Source organism: Scylla paramamosain, chromosome 14 (assembly GCF_035594125.1).
Source record: "Scylla paramamosain isolate STU-SP2022 chromosome 14, ASM3559412v1, whole genome shotgun sequence".
NCBI lineage: Eukaryota > Metazoa > Arthropoda > Malacostraca > Decapoda > Portunidae > Scylla > Scylla paramamosain.
Genome location: NC_087164.1, coordinates 17,726,482 through 17,741,484, shown reverse-complemented (window position 1 = coordinate 17,741,484; position 15,003 = coordinate 17,726,482). Strand labels below are relative to the sequence as shown.

The 15,003-nt window shown below is 35.6% G+C and overlaps 1 protein-coding gene across 1 annotated transcript; it reads left to right on the top strand.

Moving 5' to 3' along the window:
* The first annotated feature begins 626 nt into the window (after positions 1–626).
* Positions 627–14,542, top strand: LOC135106972 (uncharacterized). The gene is made up of 5 exons (XM_064016454.1): positions 627–980; positions 3,568–3,643; positions 3,941–7,805; positions 8,955–9,118; positions 9,978–14,542. Exons 3-5 carry the CDS (start codon positions 4,139–4,141, stop codon positions 9,999–10,001), a joined length of 3,855 nt encoding a protein of 1,284 aa, XP_063872524.1. The 5' UTR covers positions 627–980; positions 3,568–3,643; positions 3,941–4,138; the 3' UTR covers positions 10,002–14,542.
* The last annotated feature ends 461 nt before the right edge of the window (positions 14,543–15,003 follow it).

Genomic DNA, 15,003 nt, shown 5'->3' with positions numbered 1-15,003 from the left:
ACACACACACACACACACACTATCACCATCTGGGAGCAAAATTTGGGTACTCCTGCTGAACCTTGTGAATGTCAGTATTTGGTAGCAAGCAGACAAGCTGCTGCAGGTCAGAAAGTTCTGGGGGCCTAAACTTTTCAATGCAGGGACAGTCCCTAACATAGTGATGCAGTGTGTGTCTTTCGGGAGCTGCACACAACGTACAGCACACTGCAGGGGAGTTACTAACCTTTCAGTAATACTTATAGCCTAACCCAAAGCGCATCGCCTCTATATCCAGAGATGTAATATACTATATTTCCCATAGATGTGATTGCTATCCTGAGAGAGAGAGAGAGAGAGAGAGAGAGAGAGAGAGAGAGAGAGAGAGAGAGAATAGGTAATTGATTCGACCTACATTGTGTCGCCAGGAAAATAATTTGTCAGGCTAACAATATTGATGCGGAGAACTGTTGAATAGGGAAATAGTTGTATATTTTACTGTAAAATAATAATGATAATAGTAATAATAACAATAATAATAAATAAATAAATAAATAAATAATAATACTTAGTAAAATGCATAGAAAGAAGGTCTTTTTTTTTCCTTACCAGAAATACAAGTAAAAGAAAAGTTATCGAACTGCGTATATCCATGTGACATTGTACTTCAATCTGTGATGGTATTTCTTTGTATGCCATTTATTTATTTATCAATAACTGCTTATACTAGATAGACATCTGACAGGCCTTGAGGAAATCGTATTCTTAAACAGATGGCATATCGTTTAAAAAAGTCTTATATTAGTGAGGAATTACGAAAATAGTCGGTGAGTCAACACTGGGTTTTGTAAGCCCGTATAAGTAGATACATGGTAGGTTTTCGCGGGAATGCCAAGGCTTTCGGACAACTGCACCATCACCAGGTGGTCCCAACACAGCTGCCCTTCACGGGGTCTGCCAGGGGCTTGGAAATTAGTTTCAAGTGTCTCTCATTTAATCAGGTAAGAACAAGTGTCTAACTGAGTATACTGTGTGCGTATGCATGCGTGTCCTTCAGTGTAGTAACCACAACCTCGTATTAAGAAAACTTGCTGACCGTAGTAACGTACCTTGCTGGTTTGTTGTGGTGTTGCATGATGTGTATGGTATTGTCTTCTTCAGCTATGTTTATGGATTTAGTGTGATACTGCCAATCCTTTGACCTTTTCTCGTAATGTGTGAAAGTCAGATGTGCATTATACAGTTAAATACGGGAAGTAGGGGTTTGTTGTTAAGGGTTGTGGTTGCTAGGATAGAATCTTTGCCCCATGTATTCCATGACGCATTAATTTTTGTTTTTCGTTGAAAACAACACAAACACTGAAAAATCAAGTTTTCTCAGAGTGACCCTTTTATTTATATACTATTTCTTTCAACATTGTTAATTTATCTGGTATGCTACCTCAGCCTAAAGTAACATGAACATGTCACATTCCACAGCAACCATCATTGATGTGTTGTTAAGAGAACATCACATATAGGTGTTTTAAACTGGGTGATGTAACATTAGTAGGTAGATTAGTGATAACTAGTTTTAATTTCATGATTATGTTAACATTTACTTTGTCATTACTCTATTTCACATTTTTCTCTTTTTTTTTTTTATAATGAAACTTGTCACAAATTGTTCATACCCATAAGACAAGAAAATAAATAGAAAAATGAGATAATGCATGAACTAAATTAATCTAAAGATAATTTTTAATCCTGTATGACACTTTACGAGTTATGCTAACTTAGTGGGGCACTATCAAAACAGTACCTTATTGAGGAGCTTTTTCTTCTCCTTATAGTGGCAACTGAGTCTTGTGATCAGTGAGATGGCAGGCAGTCATCTACAGGGTATAGTCTTGCTTGCACCCTGCATGGTTTAGAGATTAAATTGAGATTAATTTTGTTAATTCATTCATTTATTTATTTTTCTGGATGTTAAGTAACTTCACATTGTAACCACTACTCTTTACAATGTTGGCATTTTATGTAACCAGACCTAGCCTCTTACCTTCTGCACAGAGATGAAAAATACTCCTAGTACATACAGGGATGAAGCAAATCATGACAAAACAAAATACTGCCATGTCTGTGTGGAAATTGGGTAATTGAATCTTTGAAACACCACTGTTCTCTCTTACCTGGTGGAGCCTCTCAAATGAATGTCCAGCTAAGTCTGGGCAAGGGAAAGATTGGCCCTGAAATGTTAGTCAGATAATCCAGTCAGTCTAACCAGCAGTTCAGTACAGTAATATTGATACAATAGAGACTGGTTTAATGTATCGTCCATTTAGACTTGTCATTGGGCATACAAGGTGTGGTAAATGTCAGTTGCAATCAAGTCTTGAAGGGACAAAGTGAAGTGGTTTAAAAAATTCTTGTGTGGCACAAGTAAGCAATGAAAATAAAACATACTTCAAATTTGAAAGAAAAGATTATAATTACAAATTGAGAGAACTCATATTTAAATGTACTAATTTCAAATGAGGATACTGATGTAGAATAGGACATCTGGTGTTTGTTTCATACCCTGAATATGAATATGTTTATGACCCTGATATCTAGCATTGTTCGTTATGTGTCCAAGACACTTGCCAAACTGACCCAGATCTTAGGACCCAGTTTTATTCATTATGTACCTTCCTCACTTGCCTTTGGGTTGGCCACTCTTAGAACCTGATACAAGATAAAGTAAAAAAAATAAATAAATAAAAATAATGATAATAATAATAATAATAATAATAATAACAATAACAATACAAAGCCATAAGAAAAAATATTAATCACTTATAGTGCATGATTAGTAAATCATGCACTACAATAGCAATAAAACACCCAGAAAGAAAACTTATGATAAAAGTGTAGAGAAATGGATGAAAACTGTAAAAGGGCAATGCAGAAACTTAATGTGTTGAAGGCCTTTCATATGTATAAGACATAGCAAAGGTGACACCACAGAATTCTAAAAGGTATAGAAAGGAAATAACAATTAGACTTCCTTTAGGGAATCATGCTGTTAATTAGAAGATTGTCAGTTGAATGGCAAATACAATTTTTTTTTTTTTTTTTTTAATGGGTAAAAATTTGTTGCTTTGTTATGTTATGATTATTGTAGTGGTGACCACTTGGTAATAAGTTGAATTTTAATAATCTCCTAGCAGTAAGGAAATGTAGATGCTGAGACACTGGATGAGAAACCTTGATGAGAATGTAAACAAAGAAGAAATTTTTAGGATAATACATGTTGGAAGGGCTCAATGAGGACCATAAAGCTACCAAGGAGCTTAATTTCAAAGATTAGGAGACAGGCCATAATCTCTCTCTCTCTCTCTCTCTCTCTCTCTCTCTCTCTCTCTCTCTCTCTCTCTCTCTCTCTCTCTCTCTCTCTCTCTCTCTCTCTCTCTCTCTCTCTCTCTCTCTCTCTCTCTCTCTCTCTCTCTCTCTCTCTGAATTGATAAACATTTTTTTGTCTTTAGACATTACTGTTTTTTAGATACTATCAACTGTGAATTGATATTTGCAGATTCACTGATTTGGATTAATTTTCTCATGATTCAGGACTAGAGCTCACTTTGTTCCTGGGGCAGAGTAAAAGATAGTGGTTGCTGCAAATTTAACCAACAGTGGAAGATATGTAAGTACAGTGTGATATTTATTGAAGTATTTAATTTGCTAATCTTATGTTTAGCCAGAAAGTTAAGAGTTCAGAGCAAAATGTAGTGAAAACAGAGTAATTTAGCAAATAGTAGTGCTCCTACATAAAACAAAAAAAAATTGTAAAAAAAAAATAAATAAAATGAGATCATTTGGATATTACTCAAAAAATGTAACTTTATGAGTGACAGATTAATGTAGTAACAGACATGTGCTCACCTCTTTATATAAGTATAGGAATGCTTTAGTAATCTAACCATTTCTTCCTCACTTTCAGGACAGGTGCTCATGGATGTTTGTGCAAGAGCAAGTGTGTCTTATAACTGTTCTAGATTTACATGCAACTGCATACTTGGAATGAATGCCATGGGCTATAAATAATGGAATTAGTCAAGCTCTGAACGTTCATGATATTTTGTCCACTTCATATCCTTCAAATTGAACAGAATTTATGTCACATTTATAAAATTTTAACATGGAAGATGATAAACCTGTACATTATTTTACAGGCAGAGTAAGAGCCTTTTGGAAAGGTTTGGTATTTTTCTCTGATGCAAGAAATGTTGCAGTTATTGACATTCATGATTTATACATAAATGGAAAGCAAGCATCTTCAAAAGATTTGAGATATTTAGAAGACTTGGTTAAAAATAGTGATTGGAAACAGTCTCCAGAATTGCATTCCTATGTAAGTGAATACCTTTATGATGTTCCCACTCCTTGGCCATACCAACTCTCAGGGAAGGCTCTTTGGAAAGCCAAGTGTGCTTGGTTGGGTTGGATTCCTAATTGCATAAAAAATGCCAGTATCAGTAATATTGTTCATATGCCCATCAGTTACTACACTGGTATGGTAAAAAAAATATATAATGATAAAATTCTATTTGGGGATATGAGAAATGATGTAATGGTTTCTTCAGATAATGTTTATGTCAGTGGAGAGAGAGGTTTCAAAAGAAACACCCATGATCATTTAGCAGATTGGACTAAAATCCACGCTTACATTATCAGATTAGATGTTCTAACAGACATGCATCTCAGTGGACCTGAACCTGATTTACCCATCTGGCCCAAAGAAAGTTTCTCTTCAGATATGTGGGTGGCAAAGTTTGCTTGGTTTGGTGATATGCCAAATGAAGTGAGGGATCAAGTTGGAAGATATTATGTCATTCGCATGAACCAGTGGGGTAATATATGCAATGTTCCGTGGAAGGATGAAAGTGCTTGGCAAGCATCTGCCAATAAAAAATCTTGGAAAGAAAGATGTGACTATGAAGATAAACAGAGAATCCATGAAAGAGAAATAAGACCCTGCCAGTTATTAATGCCAACAGAACAACCAGCTGGATACATGAGAGGCTCTCTCCTATTGGCTGACAGTAAGCAGGCACTCATGACAAGTTATGTTGATTTGATTGCTTTCAGCAAGGATAACTTTTATGTAAATGGACAAAAATTCAAGTATAATTATGATCTTTCTTTTTTCTTTCAAAATCGTAGAGTTCCCTTAAATGCATGGGTGATACCCTTTGATAAACCAAAAGTAATATTCAACATAAATGTTGTGTGGCATGCATTATGTGTGTGGTATGGAAGTCCACCAAAGGACTTGGAATACATTAAGAGTGCTTGTGGAAAAACTGTTGATGACTTAGTAGAAAGTAATTCTTCTGTCACATTAACTCATTTTTTGGGAAATGTCCATGATTTATACTCTGATTCAGGTGAGCTCATGAGTAAAGCTGGCCTTGATCAATCTGTGAAAGTATCTTTTACAAGAAAAGTTCTTTACATGTATGGAAGCAAATTTCATATAGGCTGCAGTCTCCTTGATAAACAACAAGTACTACAGAATAACATTTGGTCAGTTTTAGCTTATCCAGTGTTGACAGATCAAGCCAATGGCATTCCACATTATCAAGCATTAGTTATGTGGCGGTATGATGATCAGCACTCAATGAATGTGATATCAAAGATTATTACAGAATTTGTCGATGAAACCAAAAATTATTGCAAAAGAAAGGAGAAAGTAACCCAACACATGTCTGGATATATAGAAAAGGTTTCTGATGATTATGGTATCATGAGAATTGTCAGTGCATCAGTGGATAATACCTACTTGTACTTTAGGAAGGAAGTCCTCTATATTGATGGAAAGTTGTTTCCAAAAGATATCTGTCTTCAGGTGAAAGAACAAGGGAGACAGTGCAATGCAGAAGGGAAGACTATGCTGCCAAAAAATATTGATGGTTATCAGGTTACTATGGAAGCAACATTGCTGTGGATTGGAAGGAAACCATCAGTTGAATCTGGAAAATTTACACCAGATTGCTCAGAGAACCCTCAGCATGTACAAATCACTGATTGTAGTGATTACAAAGAACTTTGTGCTGCAAAAATGCAAACTGAATGTTACACCAGGCCTGGTAAGGTCCTTCATATTGCTGAAGGAGTGAAGGTGGGCAGTATCTTCATTGTAGACAAACATTATGGACTTGTCATTTGCTCAAATATCATTGCTGCCTTTTCCAGTGATACCTTCTATGTGAATGGAGACAAATTCAGCAATAAGTATAGTTCCTTGGATGAATTTTGCTCAGATAGAAAGATTACTGTAAGAGCTGTGATAGTGACTCTAAAAGCACCAAAAGTTGTGCTGAACTGTGCAGTTATGTGTGAAGCTATTTGTACTTGGATTGGACAAGAGCCACGTGACCTCACACACTTACAAAAACAACATCTCATTAAAAAAAACAGATCTGATATTCCCAAGTTATTACACAAATCTTTGCTATACTTTGTGGGAAAAATAAGTCCTGTTTCTAAAGATGTTGCACTGCTTGCCAGTACAACTCCTGAGGGAACATCAAAAGTTCTCTTTTCAAAAGAAAATGTTTTTATAAATGGAAGTGTTGTAGCTAAAGATGACATTTTTGAAAAATGGAAGAGGACCTCCTCTCATAGTTGGTGGTCTGTTCTTGCTTGTCCTATATCTACAAAAGATATAATGGGTCATTCAGTGTGCTACTCTGCTGTTGCAGTTTGGGATATGAGTCATCACCACAAAATGAGAAAAGTGTTACCCTTAGTAGCTTGTCAGCTAAATGATAAACCTGATAAACAAGAGCATTGCTCAAATGGGAAATTCAGTGGATCAAATAAAGCAACATTAGACACACCAGAAGCTTTGTTACACAACTTGCAGCTTAAGGATTCCAGCAAAGAGAAGTTGCTACAGGTTAAAGGGTCATCACAATTGAATGACTCCTCAGAGATAATCTCCAGCATTACCAAAGAATCTTCTAAAGATGATACTATTGTCTCCTCTATTGACTTAGCACTTTATGTTTCTAAAAAAGAATTTTGTGGAAAACACATTACAGGATATATTGTGAAAAAGACTGGAAGAGGGGGTGTAGCTCAGTGGAAAAGCCAGCTCTTTGAAGGCTTTGTTTTTATTGAATTTAGTATAGAAAGTTTATACCTTGACTTGGAGCTTATTGTTGAAATATGGAGAGTCAGTGATGTGAAGTCAAGACCATGTAACTTTTATGTAATTCCTGTACCACATCATAAAGTTGGAGAATACATGGTGAGTCTCAAGGCAACCTGTGGCTGGATGGGAAAGAAACCATCACACCTTCCATCACCTGGCACTCAGCTCTTGGCAAAAATTGATCTGAGTAGTGTTCATGTGACTCAACCAAATGATATCCAAGATAGCGAATTAGAAATGGTGCAGGTACCCCGAGCATGTTATCAGAATGGTAATACTGTAAATGAAAGAAACCCTGCAAAGAATCCTGTTCAGTTAGAGTTATCTGTCACTAACGAAAAATTCAAGAACAAGATGCAGGAAACTAAAAATGAAGAAGCTTCAAGGACAGGCTGCGAAATACAAAAGCCAGCACAACCTGTGTTACCTTCTAAACTTCCAAATGCTGACAAAAATAAATGTGGAAAAATCTGGGAAGACAAGAACAAGAAGAAAGTTCATCGTCAAGGTACCATTGTCGAGGTTCACTCTAGTGTGGGTCAGCTAAAGGGAGAAGATGGAAGTCTGCACTACTTTCCTCGTGAAAGCTGTTACCTGTATGGTGTCCCACTTCATAATGTCGAGCTGTGGCATGTCCTTGCTCAAGGTGTGTAGTGGATTACAGTTTATTGATATTTTATTTAGTTTGAAATTTGACATGTAGATTCAGTAGTGTCATTTTCCAGACTTGGATAAAAAATCTAAACTCTAGTAGAATGTCTAACAAAATGTATTACAATAAACCCCACCTAAGTCAGATTAATTGGGGAGAATGTCAGTCCAAGATATCTGAAAATCCAAGTTATTAGGGGAAAACTAGATGTAGCCTTAGAAGCCATTGTGAAGACCACCAGACACAGCAGGAGTCAGCTAACAATACCAGTTGTGCATGATGCAGCAGGGCTGAAGGATGTACAGAGAGCGGGCAGTGTTTCCAGTGCATACACTATTGTAGACACCAGATGGTTAGGTGTTATGCACTATATATATGGGAAAAGATTAATATTTGGTATTTAAATTATTGTAGTTAATATTTGATATTTAAATGTGTATTCATCTTTTCTAGTGCACATCTTGATGAAAAAATTCTTAAGCACTGGCAGCGAGGACTGCATCACAGTGTCCTCCACACTTGCCTCTTTCAGTGGCACTATTTACCTCACTGCAGTTTTTTTTCTGTTCTTGTAAATGTGTTGAAACTAAAGGTCATTTCAGTCATTGGTTATTTTTCTCCTATTCTGTCATTTGGATAACTCAGATAACACAAGGTGTGATGCTCTACAGTAGATTAGTGCATTAGTTAGGCATCCAACGTTTATCCGAGTGTCTAACTTCACCCACACATCTCGGAGAACTATCTGAAATATCAAATGTTGATCCAAGTGCACAAATGTCCAACTTCCCCCGTATACCTTCGTTGACATTCTGAGATATCTGACACTTATTCAAGAGTACAAAAATGTCCTGACTTATCTGATATCCAAGATATTCAGCTCCAACTTAGGTGGGGTTTAGTGTACATTAATTTTCATAACACCTGTGTCAGTAATTTAATTATATTCCTGTAACTTTAGCCTATGTCATTTCTGAAATTGTTCAGATCTGGAGCAGCATGGAAACACAGTCCTTACAGCATATTCTTGCTAAATAGAAATCCTACAAAATATCAATTATGGCTAGAGATCACCAAGTTCCAATTATACTTAAATATCTGTGGTCCTAGAAATCTAGATTATCAAGGTTTGTCATTTTTCAGATGATCCTGTTCTGTACACTGTTATGGAGCTTGTCCCAGGTATGATGAAGGTTCAGAAGGTGTGGCTTGGAGCTCTTGAACTTCCAGATAAGAAAATAGCAAGTGAATACATTTTTGCTTGGTGTCAAATGAAGTTGGTGCCAGATGGTGCTCGAGATATCTTGGTATGTTTAATTGATTTGTGATCTGTATTACATTCCCATCCCTTCAGAACTATTCCCAAGAGGTCAAAGAGCAGGAAATTGAGTTATTCCATAAGAATACACACCATATACTGAGAAATCTTGTTGCTCATACCTGTTATGTGGTTTTGCAGTGGTATTATAATTGATGAGATAAAGTTGTCAAGCTGAGCTTTGGGTATTGTGAAATTAAGTAATAGCCAAGGCTGCCTCTGGTCAGAGTTAGTATAGTTCATTCCTATCTTCCTTTGTTGGATGCATTTATGTAAATAATATGATTCTTTGTTTTCACTATTTTCTTGAGCCATTATAATTTGACATTATTGTTATTACAGTTATTGTTAGTAGTAGTACATTATTGTTATTGTTATTTATTTTTTTATTTATTTATTTATTTATTTATTTATTTATCTATTTATTTATGTACTTATTTTATTTATTTATTTTTATCTGCAAAAGGAAAGGATAATTGACAATATGATTGAAAATATAGAAGTTCTGGGGAAGTAGCAAAAACATAAGTCCACCAATCATTTACCTTGCTGAAAAATGAGGAAGGAGGCAAAGCATGGGGCTTCTAGTAGATAGCTTAGCTTACAATGACTATAGTAGTACACATTTTTATGGAAGGCCAGTGCATGCAGATTGGATTTTCACTTTCACTATCCTCAAATTAAAATTTTTCCATTGTACTTAGTGCTTCATGTTGCAGTTATGATAGGTTATATTTCATTTATTTGTGTAATTCCACTTCAGTATTATTGACAATTTGCTGTATTACACTATCACCTCAATATGAAATGGTTATGAAACATTTATATTTATTGTACTTTTTATGCAGATAAGTCAGCTAGAGATGCTGTGATGCTGGTGCCTCACCGTTCAGTTGGTGCCCACTTTGAGTTGTGAAACTTTAGGTAAGAAGGAATTGTCATAGCAGTTCCATACATACATTTTCAACGTATCAAAGACAGGCTATGGCTCATATATAAACATGTCTGTGTGTGCATGTGTGTGCATGCGTGCTTGCGTGTGTGCGTGCGCGTGTGCCTTTGCACAAAAAGTTTCTCTTACATTTTGTTAATACATCTCTGATTACTCTTGTTATGCATGATGGCAAGAAATTAATATATAATGGTAACTTACATGTATTTTTTGTTTTTGATGTTATGGATTGTTAAAGTTTGGACACATAAACTGTTACAATTTTAACTTCAAACCTAAATAATTTCACCTCAGTATTTGACAAAAAGATCTATGTGTATGTTCATCCAATTGTAAGTTTAACTGACCTTGATGCATAGCCATATCTGCAGAAATTTATCACACTTAAGTCCCATGCAATCCTAGTGCCTTAGAACAAATGTCACTCATCCCCTTTTCTTCCATCCATCTAAGTAGATGAAAATCACTCACCTTCTATTTCGATTGTTTCAGTGAAGCTTTTGAACTTTTTGATTTTTGTCCTTATCCTTGCCCCTTCATCCTGTAATTTGTAAATCTAGTTATCCTGAGCCAATCGATCAACCATCAATAAGGTGTTCTTGTCCGTACCATAAGAATCTAAGTTACTTGAAACAGATTATACTTTTGTTTTTAATGTATCAGGAAGTATTCTGTCCATTATTGGGTCTTCTGATCCAAGATTTCTTGAAATTCAACAGATACTCAAAAATTCAAAGTTTCTTTACAAATAGAATAGTCATGAACACTAACCTGTAGTGATGCCCTGACATTGACATGGCTCAGGATGACCATAATAATGAACATTGTGCCAAACATACATTTGTGTCTATAGTTATTTGGATGATGCTGATAAATGCAAATAAAACTTAATATGAGTTCTCCTGTGTATGCAAAGGAGTGGGAGATAGATATCTGTTGCATGCAAGGTTGTATGCAAGTCCTTTCTTTTTCCTCTGCAAATTCACTTGTAAATATCGTATCGCCACAGCTTCCTGAAGTAGTCTTGGTTTTGGTCATGAAGCCAACTTTTGGGACTTGTGTAATGATTTTATTTTATAAGATGATAAAATTGATATCATTATGATGTGTAACAAATTCATTTTATATTGTTTACTCATGAAAATTGAAGGGACTTGTTCTTTTTATGAATAATTACAATTTGTAATATGAAAGACAAACCTTGAAGTAGGATGCTGTGACATAATGAATATATTATTATTGATATATTGAAGATTGTTCTACTGTGCTATTACTAATAGATTTAAGATATTAACAGTTACTGTGTAATAAGTTGAAGCTGCTTGTATGACTTGGAGTAATTGGAAATGATAAAGGATAGGAGACAGAATTTGTTGTGCAGTTGAATTATAGAGAGTATTGATGTGTTTAATAATGGATTTCTCTCAAGATCATTTGAATTTCATAAGAACTTTAAAGTAAGTTATATTTTAGATAAAACCATAATATTCCAAGTACAAATCAAGTATCAGCTCCCATGTCAAAGGTGATTAAAGTGTGCTCTGAGTTCTCTTTCATGGTTGGTTATGCCAGCATCCTTGTGGTTAGTCTTTATGCTTATGTGGGCTGCCATTCACTCACCACTCCCAATGATTGTATTGCGGATTTGTTTTAAACAGCACTGTACAAAACTCATGGAAAATATATAATTCTTGAACTAAAGATAATGCAAACAGTTTAACAAAATACTTTTCTTAAATAAAGACAGCTCTCTTTCTTCTCACAAAATTACATGCACACTCTTCACTCAAAACTCTAAATTAAATATGGTGACTCCTACACCAGCCTCTGAATCCCTGTCTGGGGAGGGTATCACAAGTGTCCGCAGGTCAGACTGCCCTCCTGGTATCGACCCCAAATGTCTTGACATTCTCCTCAACTTTTTCTTCATTAACTTCTGCAAACATTCACAGCCTTAGTTCTAATTTTCAATCTGTAGAACACCACCTCTCCTCTGCTGAATATCATCATCTTTTCCTCACTGAAACACAGGTATCTGAGACAGCTGACAGTAGCCCCTTCTTTATTCCCTCCTACTTTCTCTATTCTCATTTTCATTTCAAAGTTGGATATTGCATCTATGTGCACAATGACCTAATTTGCTCTCGTGGCCACACTCTTGAAGCTTCCAAATTTTCTACCATCTAGCTATGACTACAGAGTCATCCCCCCAGCTGCTAAATCTGAGCAAGGGCCTAATTTGTTCATGTATGGAGTGTGCTTCACATGTATGGGGGAGTTCCACTCTTACTTCTCTTTTAGACAGGGTGGAATCAAAAGCTTTTTGTCTTATCAACTCCTCTCTTTTGACTGACTGTCTTCAGCCTCTCTGTCATCACTGCAATATTGTATCTCTTGCTATCTTCTACCACTATTTTCATGCTAGCTGCACTTCTGATCTTGCTAACTGCATGCCTCTCCTCCTCCTTCAGCATCACTGCACAAGACTTTATTCTTTCTCTCACCCCTATTCTGTCCACCTTTAATGCAAGAGTTAACCACTAGTCTCAATCATTCATCCCTTTCTCTGGTAAACTGTGCTTCTTCCTATCTTGAACTCTTTCAAGAGGGAGGTTTCAAGGCACTTATCCTCTGTTATTTGATCTGTTATTTGATCTTTCTATGGGAACTGGCATTCAAGTGGCCCTTTTCTTTAATCCAAATTTTTGTTGCCTTTGGCCAGTAGCCCTCTTACATAAAAAAAAAATTTAATTTAATTTAATTTAATTAATTAATTAATTAAAATAATAACATATATCAACAGGCATATAAGATGCAGCTCACTTCACTGTGATTTTACTTCATTAAGTGATATGTTCCTTTCTCATGAGGCCAATGTCAGAAACAGTATTATGATATCTACACACACACACACACACACACACACACACACACACACACACACACACATTAGAAGTGCTGACTCCATCAGCGAACCACTCGCCTTTTTTAGTATGAGTCTTGTAAAGTTATTTTGGTAAAATACCATTGTTATCTTCTTTTAATCATTATTAGTATTAGTATTATATTATGTCTGCTCCCCCGAATATTTCCAGCTTGTGGGATGTTTACTTGTTCTGAATATCTACATCATTCTTTGATAATTTTGAAAATCAGATTCTGAGCTTCAATGAATTAGCCTTACCCAGCAGATGGCAGCTCACCAAGCCAGAAAACAATGTGCAGTTTGTCTCAGTTTTTTTTTGCTATTTAAGTTTTTGTCTTTTCTTGTTTTTTCTGGTATTTTCTGTATCACTTTACACTTCATAATGTTTTATATGCCTTATCCAGTTATGTCACTAATTTTTCTCCACATGGCTAAATTCATGCTATTTGTCAATTATTTGTTATGCTGATGGTGTCAGCTCAAAGTGTGCATATCAGTCCCTTACTAGTTTAGCCATCTCTCACAGCACACTCACATTGTTCTTTTCAGTATGTTCCAAGCCTTTCAATTTGTCTTTAATGGTACAGAGTGTATAAACATGAAGCATTACACTTCCTTCAAATGAAAGTCCAGTCATAATTGCAAACTCTGTGCAGCTGTTGTATCCAAGTGTTGTAGTTATTCCTTTATGTAAATTCATTTACTGAATAAGTGTTATACAGGGTGTAACACGAGTTTCTGCAGATATTGCCATAGATAAAAATACAGAATATTAATGGAAAATGTTCTGTGTACACATGCATTTTGAGGCTTTGTTTACCCGAGGCATGAAATTCAAGTGTGTCCTGCATCAGATACAATGGCTGGCCCAGGCTATGGCACCATGCCTACCCAGACAAGGAGTGGGAAGCAGCGAGACTAGCAGCAAATCAGCTGAATGTTAGTCAGATCACGTAGTTTCTTTCCTAGACAGTGACAGTGAATATGTTCTGATAATATTACATATGTAAAAGTAATGTGGAGTATGTAGAAATGGTGTTTCTCTGCCATGGTTTCCTGCTCGGCCTGGCCATTGTACCAATTGCCAGGCCACACTTGAATTTTGTGCCATGGCTAAATGGCACCTCAAAACACATATGTACATAGAACATTTTCAACTTAAAATAACTGTACTTTTACCTCTGGCAATATTTACAGAATCTCGTGTTGCACCCTGTATGTAATCAGTTTGATATGCAGTTTTGCCAAATATTTAACCTGAGATTTTTAGATTTATTGATTATATAGCCAGCTTCTCAACTCATCAAAACTACAAATGTAATTAGTGTTTTGATAGAATGAAGTCCTGTATATTTTGAAGGTATTGAAATGGCTATTTAGCATAATAAAGAACCGTGTTTTATCATTGACAATGGGTTTGGGTTCTTTGGGTTTACTTTGGGTTTACACCCAGTAGAATCCAAACCAAAGTTGAGAACTGTACCAAGATTATGTTCTGGATGTAATGTAATCAAATAAACCGTGGGGGAAGGGAGCCCATTTGTTTTATTTGTTATATAACATACGTGCATAATCTCCGGAGACTCGTCAGAGTATTTTCGACTTAGTACATTTAGTACATTTATTATTCTGAATGTACTGATTCTGGTACATTTCTGATTCTGAATGTACTGATTCTGGTACAAGTACATTTTCTGATACTGTCCATTTTCTGAACAGTTTCCGAGCACATTTTCTGATAGTTTCTGTACATTTAGTACATTTATTATTCTTATTATTATTTATTATTGGGTCCAAGCAAGAAAGTTGCCCTTCTCAAATTTGCAAGTTTTAATTATTCAGCTTTTATCATTATATTTTTGATTTAGCTAGGTTCAAGTATTCTGTATTTGAAAAAAAATTATATACCTTAGTAAAAAAAATTAGTTTAAAACATCAAGGTTTATATTATAGTTTATTATACAAGTTGTCTCTGCACCGTCACCAAAGACGGGTA

Bases quoted from the DNA above. Each gene is read 5' to 3' on its own strand.
- LOC135106972 (XM_064016454.1), top strand. From the start codon at position 4,139: ATGGAAGATGATAAACCTGTACATTATTTTACAGGCAGAGTAAGAGCC. The intron at 7,806-8,954 runs GTGTGTAGTGGA...GTCATTTTTCAG, and splicing joins GTGGCATGTCCTTGCTCAAG to ATGATCCTGTTCTGTACACT. The intron at 9,119-9,977 runs GTATGTTTAATT...CTTTTTATGCAG, and splicing joins ATGGTGCTCGAGATATCTTG to ATAAGTCAGCTAGAGATGCT.